General features: G+C 35.9%; 3 protein-coding genes across 5 annotated transcripts; 1 reads left to right on the top strand and 2 right to left on the bottom strand.

Annotated features, from left to right (window-relative positions):
* Positions 1-273: 273 nt before the first annotated feature.
* On the top strand, positions 274-2,126 carry LOC100370662 (uncharacterized). The gene is made up of 3 exons (XM_002735930.3): positions 274-511; positions 1,020-1,161; positions 1,849-2,126. The coding sequence occupies exons 1-3, from the start codon at positions 348-350 to the stop codon at positions 2,050-2,052; spliced, it is 510 nt and encodes a 169-aa protein (XP_002735976.3). The 5' UTR covers positions 274-347; the 3' UTR covers positions 2,053-2,126.
* Positions 2,127-2,277: 151 nt separating this feature from the next.
* Positions 2,278-6,675, bottom strand: LOC100378321 (intraflagellar transport protein 22 homolog). Its single transcript, XM_002735976.4, has 5 exons — positions 6,592-6,675; positions 6,274-6,356; positions 5,297-5,383; positions 4,473-4,571; positions 2,278-3,350 (listed from the first exon to the last, which is right to left on the bottom strand). The coding sequence occupies exons 1-5, from the start codon at positions 6,628-6,630 to the stop codon at positions 3,101-3,103; spliced, it is 558 nt and encodes a 185-aa protein (XP_002736022.1). The 5' UTR covers positions 6,631-6,675; the 3' UTR covers positions 2,278-3,100.
* Positions 6,676-7,345: 670 nt separating this feature from the next.
* LOC102802428 (leucine-rich repeat-containing protein 43-like) lies at positions 7,346-22,994 on the bottom strand. Of its 3 annotated transcripts, none has more exons than XM_085491214.1 (14): positions 22,819-22,994; positions 20,156-20,210; positions 18,983-19,176; positions 17,016-17,126; positions 16,756-16,886; positions 16,283-16,403; positions 15,578-15,695; positions 15,192-15,412; positions 14,720-14,840; positions 13,225-13,463; positions 12,242-12,355; positions 10,675-10,890; positions 10,385-10,457; positions 7,346-8,426 (listed from the first exon to the last, which is right to left on the bottom strand). In XM_085491214.1, the coding sequence occupies exons 1-14, from the start codon at positions 22,912-22,914 to the stop codon at positions 8,203-8,205; spliced, it is 2,034 nt and encodes a 677-aa protein (XP_085347340.1). In that variant the 5' UTR covers positions 22,915-22,994; the 3' UTR covers positions 7,346-8,202. The 3 variants fall into 3 exon arrangements, with proteins under 3 accessions (XP_085347340.1, XP_085347339.1, XP_085347341.1); XM_085491213.1 differs by having other exon boundaries at positions 10,355-10,457; positions 22,819-22,993; XM_085491215.1 differs by having other exon boundaries at positions 10,355-10,457; positions 13,225-13,376; positions 22,819-22,993.
* Positions 22,995-23,403: the final 409 nt, after the last annotated feature.

Below are 23,403 nucleotides of genomic sequence, written 5' to 3'. Positions count from 1 at the left end.
TATTCGGTTAGGTCCTTCGCGGTCCTTCGTTTATTAGTGAGTACCCGGGATTGGGCCAATTACTGAACTAAATACTAGTAACTGAACTGGTTGGCATAAGCGGTGTCTTTGGGTTGTTGTTTTTTTTGGGGGGGGGGCTCAATAACAACTGGTCCTTGTTTGTAGTCATTTATTAAAGCAGAGCCTACATCGAAATATTATTTACGCGATGATATTTGCATAGTCAATTGACCCGCTATACACATTGGGCCTACCCCTGATTGTAGTGACCCGCGCTGAATGGAGAGGTTTAACATGAACGTCCTTTGTTTACTTCCGTGATCTGGGGTGAATCTAGGACATCGATCATGGCTTCCACGGTCAGCCTATGTATGTGTCTCATGTTTGTGTGTCTCTGTGATTGTGTTCTTGTTGCGGTGACGCCCACCAAAACATGCAGATCTACAGACGTCAGAAAAGTGATTTGGCTGAAATTTTTAGTGACTGTTAACGACACCTGGGATCCAGACGGGTAAGTTTACCTCACTAACATCCGACTAGCATGTGGTTAAGCCCTACAAGGTCATGCACAGTTCATGCCGGTAACGCCTCCTATATTTTTTTCGGTACGAACGCCGTATTGGAATACTCATATTTATAGCTTATATTTGTTAAACAGATATATACTGGGACTGCACGCTGTTTATCAAAATTAGCAATTAGAAAAGCCAACTGAACGTGACAAGCACGGATTACACACTAATAGACGATGCACTGAAGTTTTGGGTCGGTTGACCCAACACAGTTGCATGTACCCACATACTAGATTGTGACGTGAAATCGCATATGACGTCACAACCCACAATGCAAGGAAGGAACTAATCTAAATACAGTACGAGCGTTTGCAATCAAATTTGGTATATATGCGTTTTACATGTCTACACGTTCTAGTACAAGTTTGTACAGACCCCATTCATTTTCACCTGAATGCAAGTGGCTCGAAATATTTTTGTGTGAAATTCTTTTCTTTCTTTTTTTAGATGCATTGCGACAGTCCTTACACCAAGGTTGATTCCCGGTAAAGAATACAATAAATCCGAATCTGTACGTGTTGGTAGATGCGATAAAGGCCCTCTATGGTTCAATATATCAGAAGCAGGAATAAAAGAATCACATGCTATGGTAAATAGATTGCGTTTATGTAGTTGTGTGTGAGGGAAACGTACAGCCAGGCAATCCATATTATTTATTAATGATTGTGATTATCTCGTGTAACCAAAGACAATAGAAAATGTCTTTGGTGTAACAAAATAATTAGTGTCACCACAGTCCTTCTATAATAGAGGGACTGTGGTGGCACCTGTGATTTCTTAAATTAAACGTTAACAAGTCGTGGTCTTGAATAATTGTAATAAATTGCTCTCTGTCTGTCAACATTTGATAATTTGTGAATATGTACGTTAGGCGTAATAAGCAATAACAAGTTTGTGATAAAACAAATGATACGCAAAAAGTGCAACCGAGTGCCATTCTAGTGTGATTACATGTACAGAACTGATGGTGCAGGGGAAGTAGTAATTCGGATTATGGAGGATATATTGCTTCTATGTTAAAGCGGGAGGGTCGTCACCTGCGCACGCGCGGGAATCGAGTCCCAAGCGACGATAACACGCTAAAACGCAAAGGCTCATGGGTAGACGCTTGGTTGTAAACAATGACACGCTATGGCCATCTGACGCATACGCAGGTGACGACTTCCCCGCTTTAATATTCATTTACATAGTGATATATCATAACGTAAATAATGCAATGGGATTGTTTGGCCTCAAAATATTTGCATATTAATTTTTATTTCCCATTGAATTTCAGAATGTTGACTTAATATTCTTTTCCTCTGTCGTCGAAGACGCTTCCCCGCCTACCTGTAGGATACCATGGAATGGCACGTACCTGACACCGAAAACAACGATGGCAAACGAGTCTCTGTTACCCGGATGTTTTGTCATGGACTCCCGCGAAGGATATCACATGACGTATTACTGGTTTCACGTAATTGATTGGATGTTTGGCTAATTTGTAAAATCGTAATTGCTTTGTATGTTGGTGAACAATAAAGATTACAGTAGACTTACATATGTATTACCAAATATTGCAATGTTGTGTTTTGAAGTCATTAATATTAATTTATGATTATAAAATTTCTTTTATGCACTAAGTTCTGTATTCTACAACTTTTTGCCAACGATAGTGCTCTGCTTCAAAACTTGCATGTACTACCAGAAAAAAATATATAACCACTTGTAAAGGAACATTTGTTTATTGTGCTACTGTACAAACATAAACATTTTCCCAGAAATGAATCATGTAAAACGATGTCTAAATATTATACACGTACATGAAGTGACAGCTCAATCATGAACACTACCATCTAGTGTCAACAAATGGTAATTATTACACTTGACTACATTTGGTGATTTCTCACCATGTTGTATTCGATAAGTGAAAGCAATGACACTTTTTAATTGGTCCAAATTGACAAAATAAAAACAATATATTCATAAATGTGAAAATTATGTGCATCAAAAGTTTAGAAACATAAGTTGTGTTTTCCTTCTTTCATTTAATTAAAGCAGTGTTAGCCGAATTCAAATTTTGCTTTACTGAGCTAGTTACTGCACATATATGCGAGATATTCTAAAGGGGTTAATTATTCACTGACTGCAAAATGCACTAAACTAAAACCCAGTGAATATGTAATATTTAGCATAGAACACATTATCTAAATGATTAAACCGTGAATTTAAAACACACTGAATATGCCTGAAATAAATCGGTGAAATTTAAACTCAGTGAAAATTAGTCATTTTACAGTAATCTTGAAAACAGCTTGAACCTCCTTACATTACAAAATACATTTGTGGTACAGAACGAATACCAGCACAAATTAAACATTCATTGTCATGGTATAGACAATGTAGCCCCAACATCCTGAGTGTACTCGTTTGGTGATTCAGTATTTATTTTGCCAGTGATGTTAGTTGAAAAATATGAAAAACACAGGTCATGTCGCTATAACTAAAGGTAACACTATGTACATAATGGGCAATCAAGGTAATTAGTGCTAATTAATTATACTAAGTTCTTCTTGATCACGTTTGTCTGTCATTGCAGTGAAAAGTTTTGATAGATAGTTAGCAAAGTGGGTTCTGACGCCGTCGTGGTCTTCTTCTAAATTGGTCGACACCTGAGTGACCTTGGCCATTGTGCTTCCGAGTTGAACCTTAGCGTGGCTGGATGAATTGGGTTTCTGATGGGCAAATATTATACACTGTGAGTCACGTAGACCCTGCCCAACAACAAAGTTAGAATACCTGTAATAAAATCAGATGTAATTAAAATCAGTGCTAGTCATCCTCTTTAGTTGTACAGATTTACAGTGTGTACTAAAATAAACTGATCACAATAACTGTTATATGCCTGCAAATTCTTAGGAACATCACCAACAGTGTTTGTTTCGACTCCAACCATTGAAACAATAAAACATTATTTACATATCAAAAGTTTCACTATATTGAACAGGGGCTGCTCAAATTTGAAAATAATATTGTGTATTTGTGATCAAATAATTCCCAATGTTCATATGTAGAATGCTTATAAGATTCACTAAGTAACCACTATGACATTTCTGAGTATATTTTGAATCCAAATCCATAAATCCAATTTGAAAATGGTTTCATCTTCTCACTGTGTTTGAATCTGAGAGGTTTTAACTGCACTCTAGTTGTGGGTATCACTTGTTAAAATGGTCGTGTGTCCAGCAGCATCAGCTTGTGGAATTGAAAGTGCTGAAGTAAAAAAAAAAACACCGCTGATAATGTTCCCAGGATTATTGCAATGCTGCGAGAGAAACTATTAGAAAGATTTCTCAGATCAGTTTAGTTTAGTTTATTATTAATTAAGACAGAGCTGATAAGCATTCTCCTTTGAGGGTGAACATAACAGAAATGGTTTAGACAGAAATCCCCAAAATATTTTAAAAATAATCTTCAAGATGATGAAATATGATTAGACCCTCTATAATTACTGAGATCAAAATTTGGAGCCTAATTGGTTAGAATGAGGTTACAGTTACAATCAAGAAAATGCAAAATCTTTTGAAGAATATAAATTACATACTTTTTTATTTGCAATTTAATATTTAATGAATATAACCAGTAATTTAGCTCGTGATTGTTCAACAATGTCCATTTGGTCAAAAAATTATAGAAAAATGCATTAAAAATGGCAAAATGTTGCATTTTGTCAAATTCATGATTGTGGAGTATTTGCAAACAGCAAGACTAAGTTTATTACAACACATTGCGTACTGACACTGTTTTTATACCATTCATATCCACTATCCATCATGGGGGCTTGCAGGAGGCAATGCGTTTAATTAACTGACTCTAGATTCCTAGAGCAAGCAGCATACTAAAAAAAAACTTTAGACTTACCACATTTCTAGCTGTTTATCATGATTTGATTGGTCAGGATTATACACCATAACTACGCCATTGGTATCTTTCATGAATGCTGGCCAACACGTTTCAAATCTGAAAGAGTAATATCAATATTCACACAAACACTTTGGAGCATTTTCCATAGGATTCCGATCTCATGTAAATGCACTATTCCATGGAAAACTTGTACTACGATAATTTTTCAAAATTCTCAGTCATATGTAGCCCACATAACACTACATATAATTTTTTAAAGCAAGTTTATTTTATGAAAAAATTTAGTTGGGTGCCCATATATTTTTATTTCAAATTTTTAACATTACTCTTGCTGAAATTTGAGTATTTTTTCAATGGTAGCAAACTACTGTAAAAGAACTGAAAATCCAGAATCTCACAATAGATTTACTTACGGTACAGTTGGTACCGTACACTAACAGGAAACAAATTACAGATTATGAACTTGTACTCTATAAAAACAAAGGTAACTGATGATGTGATCTCAAGGGTTGAAAGCTGCTTCTTGATGTATTTGTGATTGACAGAAAAATTTAGACATTCAAATGGGTGTTTTGTATGGAGTTTAATTTTGATGAGTTGAAATGTCAAACAGGAATAAAGATCTATTCGTTGGATTTTATTTTCACTGAATCATCCCTTTAGCAAAAATAGCGAGTAAGTATTTTACAGTAATTGAGAAATTAGAAAAAAATTTGTGACTTCTTAATGTAAAGTCACGTTTTTCCCCTCAAAGACATCTATTTTATGCTCATATCAATTGAAATAGTGAGCACCAGATCAAATAAAAATCAAACACTCACTTTTGATTACCACTACAGTCCCATAATTCCACTTCAGCATTTGCCAATCTTCCTCCAACGTGCAGATTAGTTTCAAATTCTAAAATTCTGAAAACAAGTGGGGGGGGGGGGGTAAAGTATGTTTAAATATCATAGTGTAGATGAAGTACTAGTATGACTTTACAATAAGCAAAGTGTGATTGACATGAGTGGGATTAAATCAAGGAAATACTCGCTGTTACGGCACGCCTGATTGGCTGAAAATGAATATGTGCACTTGATTTACCCAGAACTCTGTGCGAATCCCCCTTGATTCTGGCTGCTGGCCATTTTCGATCATGAAATTGTCGGATATCACCAGAAAACTCGCAATTTGTGCAGTTTTGAATAAAACCAAGTTAGGCTTGTAGGTAGGGCTTTGGCGAAATTTGAAGAAGCAACTAATACTGTAGAATACTTTATTTTCGCTTGGAATTTATTTTCGCTATTTTCGCTGAAGGGATGATTCCGTGAAAATAAAATCCAGCGAATATACTTTTTTTCCTATATTTAACATTAAACTCATCAAAAATGAGTGAAAATAAATTCCATACAAAACGCCCAAAAAGCCTTTTCAGCGAAAATTAATTCCAGCGAAAATAAAGTATTCCACAGTATTCTTATATTCTTCAACCTGGTGTTTTTTTTAGATTTTATTTTTCATTCTTTTCGTCTGTTTTTTCGAGTTTAAAAAATGTGAGCTGGCTGGAGCCTTCATCCCTTGTCTATTTCTTACACTAGATACCAGCTGATACCACCACCACCCCCCCACCACCCCCAGCTCATAGAGACTGCGTATTACAGTTGATTATAGTTCCTGGGCTCCCTGTGGATTTACTAGGTGCCATGTTTCACAACTTGTTTATTTATATACGTATAGCGGATGATTTTTTTTTTGAAAATTAGTATTTATTGATTTTCAGCCCCCAAGTGACTGTGCTGTCAGCTCTGAAACTCACCTGACTCCTTGGGTTGCGTGGTACTCCCCACCAGACGTATCGGTTGCATCAGCGAGAAAATTGGATATCGCTGTCTTTCCACTCTGCGTGAATAAATTGAAATCGTGTTTTTAAGAATCCTGAATATTCACCTCACAACCACGGTTTCTATGCACATGTAAACAACTACCAGGACGCGGCCATTTTGAATTCCGTGTTTTGCAAATTTCAAACAACGTTTTGATTGCAAAATTCATTCAGTACTTTTGAAACAGTTTTCTCTTCTAGGTCAAATAATGTCGAATGTATAAACAGAAGCATAGAAACGAGTCTACTTACTTCACACGGCCCGAGAACGAGAATTTTTGCCTTGTACATATCCCACTGTCTATGTAGCGACTTGACCACAGAAAAGGTATGTGCAACGGCGCCCTCTTGTTCAGAATGTGCACACGCTTTTGTTTTCTTGCAAACAGCGCCACAGTTTGAAGTGTGGCCCAGTTTTTCAATCGGGAGGGAATGATTCTACTTACTATAAATTAAGATTCATTTTATAATAATATGCTGAAGTCATCTCTATATCGTGGTGTATAAAACAAGTTCGCAATTCTCACCTATTCTAATTAAGTTCTATATTTCATGAAACTGTTTCATCTGTTTTTTTAGTAAAATATATAAAATGTATACTCATCCCAACTGGAGCCAGTCTATTTTTACATTAAATTTCAAACAAACTCGTGTGTTAGACCCAGGTTTTGTCTTAGCAGTTTTGTGTAGCGAGTTCCAGTGAGAAAATGACGAGGAATTGACAACATATGATTGTATTTTTATTACAAATGGGACCTCCTCTCTCTAATACTGGGAGTTCACAATGCAGAATATTGAGTCAATGTAATGCCTGGTTGGACCATTAACCAAAGTAGAACCAATCAGCACACTCAAGTATTTGCAAAGTAAATGGTCACACACTCTCATTCACACTTCCAGTACTTTTGACACACTTGTTGCCAAAACTCAGACCAAATTTAATACTTTTCATATTCCTTACCCAGTGAGGCACAAATTCATGACCCATATTAGAAATGACACCATATTTTAAATCAAATCAATTTATTTACAGTAAAAACATTGGTTGAAAAACAAATACATAGAAAAAAAAATCCTTTATTTACATATGAAATATACATAGTTGTGCTAAATCCAAAATTCATAATTTGTTTTACACACAAAACAAGAACTTAATACAACATGTAGTATAATAGGATCACCATGACAAATCTTCTATATGCATATATACAGAAATAGGCGACAAAGAAGACTGGACGTCATACATGAACTAATCTTGAAAATTCACAATCCAGACTCAGTTCATTTCCAAAAAACTATGCAATGATTAGTTATTGGTGAAAACACATGTATAATTCCAGTTACTGTAGTAATGGACGTCTCGGGACATCTAGAGTGTGTATGACTGTCATAACAATATCTAAAAAATTTAAAAATGAACTAAGTGACCAATATGTGACTGTGTTGTAAACGGTGTTGTCCTATGACAACTTTGATTGGTCAGTCATATATACGCTAAAGTTGAAATTAGGTTTTCTGACTCCGACATCGCACACTGCGTAGGAATATTTTGAATTATTAATGCGCTTACACACTGAACTTTACCCTTATAATTTGTCTATTTAACATTCAGGCACTCCCGAATCCCACTGTGCTGAATGTTGGCACTGTATGCACCCCTTTTTATATAATATATCATAATACACAGAGAATGAAAACATTACGTTCCAAAATGGTTTCATCATTTTTATTATGCATATACTGAAATTGTGACATTCTATTGATTCAAATAAACGTTGGCATGATATTTGTAGTCTACTTGAGTGGCTATTTTGTTTGCATTCATTTATGAGCTACCTAAAAGTTCTTTTAATTAATTTCTTTTTAGTTTGCTTCATCATTTGGTGGCGGTTCACTTTTTTCAATTTTTGGTTTGACGATAGCGTCCGCAGCTGACTCCCAATGATGCAGTTCAATCTCAATCTGTACGGTCAGCGGCGGCTTTTCCTTTGGTTTGTCTTCCCCGTCCTGGTTCTCACTGACATTGGATTTAGCTGATCCAGATTTCTTGGCCTTGTCCTTCTTGTCCACCTTGCCACCTTTCTTGTCTGAAACCAACAAGTCAAGTTAGGACAACTTTGGCATATACTACATTCGTGTACAAGTTGTTAGTTACTGTGAAATACTTTATTTTAGCTGGAATTAATTTTCGCTGAAAAGAGTTTTGGGGTGTTTTGTATGGAATTTATTTTCACTGATTTTTGTCGAGTTGAATGTAAAATATAGGAAAAAAGGTACATTCGCTGGATTTTAATTTCACTGAATCATTCCGTCAGCAAAAATAGGGAAAATTAATTCCAAGCGAAAATAAAGTATTTTACAGTAGATGCAAATACATTCACGTAATACACCGCAATAGATTATTAGGTCACATCAATCCAAACAATGAGTTTATTTTAAAGACCAGAAAAGAAAACAAGACATTTTTTTCATTGCAGTTATAGATCTCACAAATACTAACTCTGCGAATTGCAACCTGCGCCCTCTAGTGATAATTTTGGGAAAGTGAGTGATGAATTGGCAGAAGAATCAGAAAAAGTTTTCTGTAGTTTTGAAGCAAAATTGTGTTGAATGTCTCCCACGTTTTCTAGTTTTCATAATGTTAGACAATTCACTAACAATTTGTGAATATATTGCTTTATTGCTGTACAAAAAAAAATCAACCCAATTTTGTAGATACATGTATTACCGGTATTTTATGCTGATTTTAGGGTTAATACATGAGTCTATCAAAAAAAAAAAGGAAAACATGACCTATTTAATTATGAAATACATATTTTACCCTTTTTTTTAGTTCAAGATATTTAAACAATGTAGGAACAAATCTTTTTTGAAAACGTAACAACAAAATTTGAAATACAGCATCTTCAGAAAAAAACTCTATAGAGCTTCCCCCTGAAATATTATACTTTTTGTTTTGAGTGATTTTTGTCAGTTTAATTCATTACAATCAGGGTAGTTCACATTAGTACATTGTAATAGAATTTATCATAATTAGCCTATTCAGTGGTATCAGTAATTTACCGGTACCACATATAGCAAATGATCGTCTCTTACGAATATCTGGCTTTCATTCATTTGATAATAGGAATTTAACGACCCATCTGTCGATCATTTCCCCCCAAAAAATGGCAAATCTAGAAAGCATATGCAGATAAAATTGCTTGCAAGCAAGCCACAAGCACTTAATTATTTTTAAAATCAATTTAAAGAAATAAGATAGATGAGTGATATTTTTAGTGACACATGTACAACAAACATTAATGATGATAACAGTTAATATATATATTAGCGTAACCAACAACAATACACATGCAAATTATCAGTATCAAGTCAGCCTGAACCTCACAGGACTTTCCATTGTACAACTGATGTAGTGTCAGAATCACTATCACGACATGTTATGCAACAACTGTATATACCTGGAATGTATAATGTTTGGCTCATTGATTATTCAACCTGATGTTGCACCCCAGACTGCAAGGGACTCTGATCAGCGTAAATACAGAAATAAAAAGGGATGGGGAGTTGTCGGGATGAGTTGTTGGTGTTGGGTGGTGCGCAACCCTTTCAACATGGCTATAACTTCATGCTTCTCAGTGTATTTATTGCAGAAACTCTTCATAAATATGAATGGCTATAGCATGAAGGTCACAGGTCAACATTGACAGCATGAGAACTGTGATATTGTTGACTCAGGAACACACCAAACATCAAAGAAACCAGAGAGCTCTCAAGTTTAATTTCTTGTTTATTCCGCCAATTTCAGTTTCACCAATGGCACTACTTTTTTACATATCAATACACTTGGGTGATCAGGTGACATATAACACCATTGCAATAAAGTAGTATCAAAAGCGTCACAGAACATACAGGATGTTGTGAAGTAATGGCAATAATGAGTGAATACATTTAGTACAACAGTTGAACACAACACAATTAATTTTAATTAGTTAGTTTTAAACACAGCACACACCTGGTTTGTCTTTACCCTTGTCTTTATTACCTTTGTCTGACTTTGCATCTTTCACTTTCTTTGTCTTTGGAGATTCCCCTCGCTCTTTCTTCTTCTTTTTATCCTAGATGAGACAGATACGAGAAAAATAATGAAACGTTAAATTGTATGCTCTTATTACTAAAAATTGATAATTTTTTTATTGTGCCGAAAATATTTGTTTCGTGTCATCTCACAAGTCCGTTAAAAATGTGTAGGTAATACAAGCAAAATACAATTAATGTGACAATTTTGAAACAACAAATTATTGGGGGGGGGGATAAATTAACGAGCATCTTCACCTTCTTACTAACACTAGCAGTCTCATCTTTATTTTGTTCCGCTTCCTCCATTCCTCGACACGTAAACGTCTCTTCAAGATAGTATTCCCCTTCTATAAAGTCATCCAAGTCAAGTTTATAAGTGCCGAGTACAGTTGTCTCTGCCGGCAAACTACGCATCTCAATGTCAGGCTCACCTTTTTTCTTCTTCTTACCATCTTTGGCGTCTTTACCACCCTAAGATTGAAATGATCAATTATGTCATATTGATTCTATAAATAAAATCAGCCCGGCAGCTGCATTTGATCTCAACAGAAAATATAATCAGAAAGTTTTTACTGATCATGGCAGTCATGTGCTTTCATTATAATAATACAAAAATAAAAGACTGTCAGTAAGACCAGAACACCGAGCATCGGGAGACACTGGTTACGTTTTTTTTTTTTTTTTTCATTTCTGGAAATCAGGCATTCTGTGTATTCAACCCACACAGTTACACTATATGGTACTCAAAAACCATTTATTTTCACTGACTTTTGATTTCACTATTTTGATGTTTTTACCATATTCAACGTGTTTTAATTTGTCAAGGAAACAATGAGTTCTATTGTTATTTTACATGTTCACATAGATTTAATTTAGTGGATTTTACATATCAACGAAAATAGTAAAAATAAAAGCCTTCACAGTAGTATACTGTTTAATCATTATGAAATACCCCCGGTAGCTAACATGCCATTTTAGCAAAATTCAGTGAACAATCTCACTGGTAGAATATACTGTAAAATACTTTATTTTTAGCTGGAATTAATTTTCAGTGAAAATTGTTTTGGGGTGTTTTGTATGGAATTTATTTTCACTGATTTTTGATGAGTTGAATGTGAAATATATGATAAAAAGGTATATTCGCTGGATTTTATTTTCACTGAATCGTCCCTTCAGCAAAAATAAAGTGTTTTACAGTATTCTACTATGGCAGGCAGTCTTGTGTTTATAAATACATATTATAAACAGTTCATACAAATATGGAAAAATATATGACATTTTCAAACCTGCAAGTAACATGTCAGGATAATTACAATGCTTTAAACTAAAAAATTAAGAGGAAAAAAAATACATTTCATCAAAAGTATTAAATACATATGTATGCAGCATAATAGGTTAATAGAATATATGAAATACACGAAATGTGTTCGTGATCGTTCTCGTGCTTATATTGGTTTCAGGCCAGTCAACACGGCAGAACGTTGGTCCAGTTTCGAGTACTTCATCGACTGCGGACAAGTATTCGCAAGGCAACGGCAGCAGCGACACCAACGGCCATACAAAGAGTAAGAGTAAGTAATGATAGACACAGCCACGAACCTTATCCCGACCACCCACTCTGGTTTATTTCCAGGTAGTTTAAATACTTCAATTGTATATTAATCATTTCTGTTCCGATTAATTATATATGCAAATTATATGCACATTGTTATCGCCACAATGGTTAACATTTCTAGGGAGACTAGCTACTGTACATGCTTCATACATTGCAACGCACACCACAGTTATAAAGACATGTAAAAGACTCAACATTTTGTCTTACTTTGTCTTTTGCCTTATCTTTATCTTTGCCGTCTTTTCCCTTGCCTTTCTCTTTACTCGCATCCTTTTCACTCTTCTTCTGACCGCCTTCCTCTTCCACAGGAAAGGACAACACCTGAAACAACACAAATGAGTCATATAGTGGTTTGACAGCTGGAAGCCCTCGTAGGACTACATGTACATATTTACAGCTGCATTTATAGCCTGGACGTCTGCCAAAGTGAAGTGTTTAAGGTTGTAAATGATTTCAGAATTTTGAAATGCAATCATTCAGTTCTCACAGGCTACCTTTTCACCACCAGACTTTTTTGTCCAAATTTTTCTGCACTTTTTTCTTCTATTCTTCAATATTTCAAAAAATGAACTTGATTTTTTGAGCCAACAGACAAAATTTGAGTCAATATTTAATTTTTACTCAAAAAAATTTGGCTATTTTTGTCCCAATTTTTGACTATTTTGTGAATTTGTGATGAACTGATGGTGAAAAGGTTAATTTGTAATTCAACCTCTGATGTGAATTAAATTTAACTTTATGAGTGCCATTTTTATTCAACCAATATTTAGGTGCAATATTTAGCTTATTTTTATGTCTTTTTCAAATTTTTGAGAGATAATTTTGAAATAAATCTAAAACCAAAGTTTTGAATGGTGCCAGAAAAGTTGATTTTGACGCTCAAAGGGTTAAATTCATATTTAATAAACCAGGTATACTTTGAATGCAAATTTTGTTCACTGGGTTTTAGTCTGTTTACATTAACTTTATTTACCAGAAATCCAATAGGATCATTGACTTTAACAGTTTTGAAATCATTGGTTGTAGAAAAAAAAAAACATATTTCTATTTAAGCAATAGAACATTTGCTAGTTTTTTAAAACCCCAGTGAAGTTTTCACTTTCACCAACTTCCATGATTTACACTGACTCACAAACGTGCACCACTTGCAAAAATAAAGCATCATTTCATTTAACATCTCAGAGACTTACCTTATCCTCCTTAACAGACAGACTCATCCCATTCTTGAAATACTCCTTGAGAGCCGGCAGATCATCAACGGTGAACTCAAAAGAGTAGCCTAACTCAATACCGTCCTCAACCCATGGCAACCCGTCTGTCCTGGCTGGTGCTAGCTTCAGACCTGTAGGTTTAGGGGTTTCAGACTTGACCGTTGGGGTGGCCGATGTCGACTCGTCCCCCACAGCAGTGAAAAACGTACCCGAGAACTCTGAGCAGTGTCAAGGTCAAGTCACAGAACAGAATGACGACAGAAAGTTGCAGTATATTCACACCATGCAGCATGCATTTAGGAAGGGATCAAGGAAAGAAGAAAAATAAAATAGGATAAGAACTAGTAATACACACCATTTAAATAAACTATGATGCACAGATAAGAGTATCTACTTTACATAACGAATTGTTATTTTGGTGCATTCTAGCTAGAAATTACTGTAAAACATGTCTTTTTCACGCTCATGTTTTTTTCGCGAATTTAGCGAGAGAACTGATTCGCTAATTCAAGATGTTGCTATTACGTCATTTTACCACAATTCACTAAAATTGCATGCCGCTTTTTCAACGTGTTTTACAGTACACATACATGCATTGATTGACCTTGACTTACCAATTCAATATACCAAATTACCCATGTATAGCGACCACCCAAGGGGCTTCATTAAAATGATTTTTATAGACAGGTAGTCTTTATAAGAAGGTTTGATTCCTTTTCCTATGGATTACCAGACTATTCATTTGATATAATATTTGTTCAGAAAATAATGAAATGGTTATCAAAACATGTATTTGAGTTAATCAAAATTCAAAATTGTTTTATTTACAGAATTATTATTATTTTGGTCTCTAAACAAAGGCAGATTCGCAAAATATCATTGAAAGGGTGGTTACGTAAGAAAGGTGGTCTTTATACACAGGTTGCTCATACATAAGTGGTCACTATAGGAAGGTGGTTTTTAACAGTCAACATTGATGAATGTGCAAGGAGATTCAAGAAAAATTGATGATTAGGTGTCATGTTCACCATATACTTTCATTTTGATGATCCAGATTAAGGGTTTAGATACAAAAGTCCAAAATATCACAGAACACACTGTCAAATACTTAATTTTCGCTTGTAATTTATTTTCGCTGAAGGGATGATTCAGTGAAAATAAAATCCAGCGAATATACCTTTTTTGAGTACAATTTTCCTTTCAAAATGTGGATGCAACGTTTTTTATGTATTTTTGCATTGTATTTGTTTTGATAACTTTGGACTAAACACATTTTCTATTGGCTTCAGATCTTGGCACCCAATTCATAGCAATGCTTATATCGACTATCCGACATCTTCTGTCTGGTGAAAGTCTGGTGGTGAAATGATTCAAGGTGTACATAAATGTCATGGAATTTTCAGTCCAAGTACCGGTATATATGCAACCATATATGCTAGACTGTGCAAAACAACGAGGGGAAATAAAACATTACCTAATTTGGGTTCTTCTGCCCCGCTGATTTGTGACACTGCTCGTTCACTGTCATCGGCACCCATCAAAGCACTGTCATTTTCACGTACAGGCGTGACGGAAGATAAAATTTCAACACCACTCTGCAATGAAATTAACGATATGAATGAGACCGATAAACCGCATGGACATGGTAGTTATTTCAATACCAGGGGATAAAATCTAAAGTTCTGCCTCTCCACTCACTTCCCAGCATCTGTTGGTTTTTAAAGTTGTACCGTCGGCAGTTGCCATTAAGATTAGACAGAGATGCACCTTAGGCAGGCTCTTGAGTTGTTTACTGTATACCATTTATAGGACAACTACTCGTAATATTACGTACCGGTACTCACATTGCTGCTGTGTGCAAGTGAACTCCATCAGGCATGTGTTTTGGGGCAAGTCACTCGAAAATGAAAGAACTTTCAACTTCAACAAGTGGTTATTGCATTTACCTGTTTGTCTATACCCGAGATAGTTCCATCTCCTCCACGCTGATCCAGCACACTGGTCGGCCGTGGTAGCGCACTTTCTATGAAATCATACTCCACATAGTACTTCCTGTCCACGGTCGGAAACTCGGGTTGCTCATCAGGATTCTGCAACTCTTCGGGCATACCTATTCCTTTCACTATCTGAATATTGATGGTCAGCCGTGCCTCATCTAAAATAAATTCTGGGGGCAAACAGATATTTATGAAATACGCAAGTTATTGTATTGTCATATGCAGCTGAGTGTTCTTCCAGGATACAGACTGAAAAAGTTGTTTCTCCAATTCTAGGAAAAAGTAAGTATCAGATGAATGCGATTTCTAGCTACACAAGTTCCTTCTTCTCTTACCTTTTCTCTTGGAGAGACCACGGAAATGATGCCTCTCATCGGCTGTCACACGAAAGTCATCCAGTATGGCTAATTTTTTAAGACTGTCAATTACAAAACCACGATACCCTGGAATGAACTGTAAAGTGATGTACAGATTTAAATGACAACTCAATAATTTGTACAATGCAGCTTACCACCATCAAATCTACACTCAAAGTACTACAGTAGTATTCAGATACTATCTACTATACCAAACTTTGCATTTACCTGCAAGATTCAACATGTACCATATTTGCTCTCCTTAGTAGCGCATATGCATACATAAATAGCAGAGATTGTTCTATAGTCAAAATAAGTAATGATTCTGTGTACAGCAGCCAATGTTTTTTTGGTTTATATGCATTTCCACTGGAGATGCACTTCTAAACAGAGCAAATACGGTAATGTACAGGGGGGAAATTATTTGCTGGGTCTTCACTCATTTGGCCATCTGCTAAATAACTAACTAAATATTTCTCCTGTTTTCGAGAACCTACTGTATAAAATCTGTGTGTTTCTGACTCACCAGGTATTAGTCTATGGTACAAGATCAAAAACAAGAATTACGTTGAACCTCAAATTCAAATTCCAGTACCATAATAATAATAAAATTATCATTCATGACTACACAAAAGAATGCAATGTCTAATACAAAAATGTACATGTACATGTATGTATACTCACAGCTAAGGGGTTGCCTAATAAGACTAGATTCCGCAGCTTCGGTAAAGTCTGTAGTTTTCGGATCACCTCTATTAGGTCGCATAGATCGTTATGACTAAGATCAAGAGACAGGAGATGCGGCCTGCCAAAAAATCGTATACATACTCATCACCAGTCGTGTGTTGAGTGTGGAGGGGGATGAGAGATCAGAAGCAGAGGCAGAATCAAGAAAACAGAGGGAGAATCAAGAAAACAGAGGGGGAATCAAGAAAACAAAATGGAAATCCAATCAAGAGAATAGAAGAATCAAAACAAAGATTATGACATCATTTTGCTCAAAACACAGGAAATTGATTCATGATCTACGATATGAAACTAAAATAATGCAATAAATAAATAAATAAAACTACCATAATGTATAATGTACTGATAAATAATTTCATTTATTCATTCATACATGCAAATATACAGACTTCTACAAATAGTGTACTTACCAGTGAGCATCAGTAATGTAATCATCTAGGAATGATATCTTATTGAGTCCAAGCCCTAAATGCTGTAATGGCGGTGGACTGTCACACAGTGACGAGAGATCACTAATTCTATTGGCGCATAATTCTAAAACCTAATAAACCCATAAGTTGAAGAAAAAAAAAGTTACAGCAATTTCCCAAAATTATGTGTATATGTACAACAATTAATATCGACTATGCAGATTTCCATAGTTACGTATTCATTTTGAAGATAAACTTACCTCTAGACTGGCAGGTAAACTCTTAGAATTGACCGTTTCTAAATAATTGCAGCTTAAGGTCAGTTCAGTTAAATTTTCAAATTTTAATAAATCGCTGTCCACTTCTGTAACCTGTGGAGTAAAAAATAAAAATAGAAATCTTGGCATGGCTTGGCAATTACATTACTATTCATCATCAAGAGTCAAAATATAGTTTGGTCAAAACAATAATTGTCCTCCATCTCTGAAAGTTTTGTTTGAAGCCTTTGTCCAGTAATATGTGTAATATACTGTAAAATACTTTATTAGTCCCCGTTCGGACGCAGTCCGAAAACGGGGACTTATGATTTGCCCTGTGTGCGTCCGTCCGTCCGTGATCACCTGTATCTCGAACATGCATGGACCGATTAAGTTCAAACTTCACTCATACATCACACATTATATGGGACATATGCACATGCATTTTTTTCATGATCCGATTAACGATAGCCGAATAGCGGCCATTTTAAGGCCGAAAATGCATCAAAATCGCACATTTTCACCATTCCGGACCCAGATCTCAGTTATGCATGGACGGATTTTGTTCAAATTTGGTACATACATTAAACATAATAGGACCTTGATGCACGTCATTTTTTTTTTGGATCGGGTTTGAAATGGCCGACTGGCGGCCATTTTGTTTTAAAGAATTCAGTTCTGGATCCGTATCTGAGACATGCTTGGATTGATCGAGTTCAAACTTCACACACACAAGGTACATCATGTCACAAATATGTATGTGCATTTGTTTCATGATCTCATTAACGATAGCCAAATGGCCGCCGCTTTAAGGCCGAAAATGCATTGAAATCGCACATTTTCACCATTCCGGACCCGGATCTCAGTTATGCATGGACGGATTTCATTCAAATTTGGTACATACATTAAACATAATAGGACCTTGATGCACATCATTTTTTTTTTTCAGATCAAGTTCGAAATAGCCGACTGGCGGCCATTTTGTTTTAAAGAATTCAGTTCTGGATCCGTATCCGAGACATGTATGGATTGATCAAGTTCAAACTTCACACACACAAGGTACATCATGTCACAAATATGTATGTGCATTTGTTTCATGATCTCATTAACGATAGCCAAATGGGGGCCGCTTTAAGGCCGAAAATGCATTGAAATCGCACATTTTCGCCATTCCGGACCCGTATCTCAGTTATGCATGGATGGATTTTGTTCAAATTTGGTACATACATTAAACATAATAGGACCTTGATGCACGTTTTTTTTTTTTTGGATCAAGTTCGAAATGGTCGACTGGCGGCCATTTTGTTAAAGAATTCAGTTCTGGATCCGTATCCAAGACATGTCTGGATTGATCAAGTTCAAACTTCACACACACATGGTACATCATGTCACAAATAGATATGTGCATTTGTTTCATGATCTGCTTAACAATAGCGGAATGATGGCCATTTTAAGGCCGAAAATGCATCAAAATCACGTATTTTCACAATTCCAGAACCGGATCTCAGTCATGCATGGATGGATTTTGTTCAGATTTAGCACAATGTGTTGTACATATGCAGGTGCATTTCGGTCATGATCTGCTTTGAATGTATATGTCACTCAAATATGAACGGAACGGGGACGTGTCATTGACAATGACTTGTTTTAGCCGGAATTAATTTTCACTAAAAAGACTTTTGGGGTGTTTTGTGGGGAATTTATTTTCAATGATTTCCAACAAGTTGAATGTAAAATATAGGAAAAAAGATTTTATTTTCACTGAATCATTCCTTCAGCAAAAATAGGGAATTAATTTCTAGTGAAAATGAAGTATTTTACAGTAATAGCTTAGGTATTTGTAAGATATCTGCATCTGACGTTTCTTGCCAATGGCATGAGCAGTATTATACAATTTTCGGCATCTTAGGGTGTCATTATTATTTAAATATACATTTCGGGGTGGGGGGGTCTAAATACATTTTCTTTACCTTTTTATCTATAATCCTAATAGTCTTGAAATGTTTTAATATGAATTTATCGTCAATCAGCCATGGCGACTTGACAGCAATGTCACGTAATTCTTTGGCTTCGTTACTCCAGCTGGTATCTACGTTGTATGGGGAATGTTTGGATGTGAAATATTCCTCTAACGTCTCTTCTTGTTCTTGTTGAGCTCCGTAGTCTATTAAAAAGAGAGAAAGCAATAACAGGTGAATGATAAATAAGGTTCCTCTGAGGCCAAGAAAAAAAAAAAAAAAACAGAGAAAGAACTCTTTGTTGAGGGTATTGGAGGCATATGAAGCAGAAATGGGTAATATTTAAAATTTGCATTTTAAAGAAGAAACCTGGTGACTAATATGGATCTTGTCTTTCAGATGCACAATGTGATCTACAGTATAGAAGGTAGTACCAGTAATATAAATGGAGTAAAACGAAAAAATTTGATTATTCAGTTGTGGTTTATTCCAGAGTAGTGTTTTTTTTAAGATAAACAAATTGGCTAATTTATGATAAATAAGGTGGTAATTATGCACGGTTTCAAGCCCAAACTAATCACTGTTGTGGAATACCCCCCCCCCAGAGGACCTAAATGTAGATGTACCAAGTTTCAAGATTGAAATGCAATGATTGGTTCTTCAGATATCAATGAAAATTGGCTAATGAGTATCCACTATTTTGGTATAACAATTCAAACATAGAACACATGGCAATTCCCAATTGTAGTGAATTGTGGAATAGTTGGGACCGACTCAACTCTACCAATCACAAATCGCGTCTACTCGTGCAACATGGCATTCCCAAAAATTATAAAACTTAAAACCAAATTTAGTCATGTTTTCTTGATTCTCCTTCTGCGTTCTTTGCTATCCTATTATACCCATTAGAAGCAAGTGTGCTTTTTTTTTATAAGCACATTCACTGTCATGTTAAATTTTCAGCCATGGACTGATTACAAATGTATCTCAACAATAACTCATTATACTGAGAACCTTAAATCTGCTTTCCTCTTCTAAAGCTAAAAATAATAATATACAACCAAATAGATAGTCGATGTACATATTTTCATAAGCTAAACTGCAGCCAAGACACAATTTTTTTTTTAATTATCAAGAAATTTTGCTGTATACAACCTGCAAAGCATCAATGGACTTCTCACTCACCTCTCACTGTAACAGCAAAATGCGTAGCTGGCAAACTTTTATTTACTGATGTTCTCTGAGGGAAAAAAAAAAGATATAAATTAATCGCAAATTTAGTCATCAAAAGCAATTGTCTTGATGCTCAATAATTGAGTTTGCATTGTTGACCTTATAGATAGTCCCATCACTGTATTTGCTAAACTGGAAATGCATCACCCATAGAAGCACAAAAAACACCAATAATCACAATTTTTAGATATAGAATCATTAACATATTTTTGATTTACATAAGTCAATGTACTACTAATAGAGCACTAATACGATATTTGATGACAGTGATGAAGAGAACAATCTACCAGAGAAACCACTTGCCATTACCAGTAAAATCTACCACTAAGCTACACACCCATTAACTGATTAGAAAGAGTTTATGCTCTCTCATGTTAACAACCATTTCCAATCTAGAGGATTCAATGACAACAAAAAATGTGTTAAGCCAGTTTGAAATCATTTACACAACTCATGTGGGTGTGGTATACTATTTATTTTGTAAATACAGTGCAATTTTACATCACAGACACGTTTATTTCACATTTCCATCTGCCACTTCCCTTATTTAATTTATTTATATATGCCCCCTATTTGACTTGAAATTTTCCCAACCTTCACAGAAAGGCCATCTCCTATAATGGCCTCTTTGGCCTGATCTCTCGATCTCTCGAGTGATCCACATAGACAAATTTGCTGTAATCTTGTGTCATGGCCATACAAAATGGGTGCCCTCCCAACTCATTCAAGTCCCTGAATCTCCATGAATCCTAATCCTCACTACGAGTGAATATTTATTTGTTGTATGTGGGCTATATCAGTACTAGATCACTGACCAAATCAAAATGCACGAAATGGAAGGGATCAGTTAACCAGTCTAAACTTCTGTAAAGCCCATCGGTCCATCTGTAAGATAACCTTCAATATATCCATTATTTATCATCGGACAACTAGTCCGTGAATGATTCACAGTCAATTCGTCCCAATTCACATTCGTCCCATTTCACATTCATCCATTTTTTTTAATTTGTGGTCAGCATTACGATCTTGAGCAGGGTCAATTTCTCTGCCAACTGTTACCGACACGCTAACTAATAACTCCACGTTGCGTATACGGTGTATTTGTATTTAATATTAACTAATAACTCCACGTTCGTTGTTTTGATTTTTTGTGCTTATTTGGCGAGTTAGTAGTGGGCTAACCTTAAAATCTGACGAATCGACTTGTGGGACGAATCGACTTTGGAACGAATCAACTTGTGGGACGATTCAAATTGAGACGAATTGACCTGTGGGACGAATCGACTTGGGACGAATGTGATTTGGGACGAATCGACCGTCCCCCCCCCCCCCCCGTGAATAGCCGGGCGTACATGGCTGTTGTAGAGGTGGTATTATACAGTGTAGTGCCGACAAGGTCCCAATAAAAACGAACACCCACACAGTCGCAGACCAGTAAACACGACACAGTCTGTGATCGGTTTTGCAGGGACCAGTGGAGTGGATTCACAGTCAATTCGTCCCAATTCACATTCATCCCACAAGTCGATTCGTCCCATTTCACATTCGTCCATTTTTTTTTAATTTGTGGTCAGCATTACGATCTTGAGCAGGGTCAATTTCTATGCCAACTGTTACTGACACGCTAACTAATAACTCCACGTTGCGTGTACGGTGTTATTTGTATTTAATAATAACAAATAACTCCACGTTGCGTGTACGGTGTATTTGTATTTAATATTAGAGACATTAAGATGCGCATACGAGAACGGAACGAGAACGGATACGTCACTGCTTTGTGCATGACCTCCGCGCGAACCAATGACGTCATCGGTTGCCTGGTCGTTCGGCAGTCGTTTTGAACGTGATCAAGGTGACTGACTCGTAGTTGATTTCCGAGAGCTTTTCTCGCTGTCAATTTTGATTAATTTTCACTGACATTGATACAACGTTTTATATTGGAGTAATTTTGTATATTTATGATGAAATAAGAAATATTGGATGTATTTTAGCTGATATTTATACCCACTGAAAACGCATGACATTGATCTGCTGAAAGAGGATTCGGCAAACAGGCCTAGGACCTCAGCAGAGTGGGTGGAAATAGCGAGAGCTCTGTCAAATGTCTTGGAACTAACTACTAATTCAGTTTCCGGACGTGAAATGACATAACAAATTTTATTGGATAGATGGTTGCCAAATGAGAGATGGATTGACATGGTTCTGTTTCAGTTACGTTCTCGTTGTGGACGCTTGTACTTAATCGTTTTCCGACACCCGAGAACGTAACGCAAACGAAATTAGAACAACGCGTTACGTTCCCGTTACGTACGCAAATCTTAAACTCTCTAATAACTAATAACTCTACGTTGCGTGTACGGTGTATTTGTATTTAATATTAACTAATAACTCCACGTTCGTTGTTTGGATTTTTTGTGCTTATTTGGCGAGTTAGTAGTGGGCTAACCTTAAAATCTGACGAATCAACTTGTGGGACGAATCGACTTGAGACGAATCGACCTGTGGGACGAATCAACTTGGGACGAATGTGATTTGGGACGAATCGACCGTCCCCCGTGGAGTGAGCTGGGGAGCATAGCAACGTAAATCCTTGACAATAAAAGGGGTCTTCTTACCCACGAACCAACGCCACACGGAAATTCATTCAGGCACAATGTTCTCAATTGATTTCCAAATGCCGAAGATGCAGGTATCCCTTCTAATGTGGCCATATTCGGCTGGCAACATCAACTAGACGCTTGGTGAACGAAAGTTTGTTTTCATGACAACTTCGGCGCCATTTTGAATTTACAGGCATTCTGGGTAAATTCTTTTGTTTTTATAGTAACGAGGGCGCTGTATCAATAAAATTATCAAATGACCATAAAATTGAGAAAAGCAGACATAATAATGTGCCGCTGGATAAGAGAACATGTGACATGTGCAGCCAAAATATAGTTGAGGATGAGCAACATTTTGCACTAAAATGTCCAGCTTACAGTCATCATAGGGAAAAATTATGATAAAGAAAACAGAATAAATTCATAATAATTTTGGTAAACCATACACGAGCACCACCTACAGCTATGAAACAAAACAGCAACAACTATCAGTGTATTAGGTTAAAATTGGAGGTGGTTTTCTATTCTGTATTCACAATTTGTTTTATATTTTAAGAACAAGTTTTTATTTCTTTGTAGTTTTTTAATTTACTTTTTGAA

Source organism: Saccoglossus kowalevskii, chromosome 16 (assembly GCF_978046115.1).
Source record: "Saccoglossus kowalevskii chromosome 16, keSacKowa6.1, whole genome shotgun sequence".
Classification (NCBI taxonomy): Eukaryota; Metazoa; Hemichordata; class Enteropneusta; family Harrimaniidae; genus Saccoglossus; species Saccoglossus kowalevskii.
Note: the sequence above shows the minus strand (reverse complement) of the source record. Positions and strands in the feature narration are given on the sequence as shown.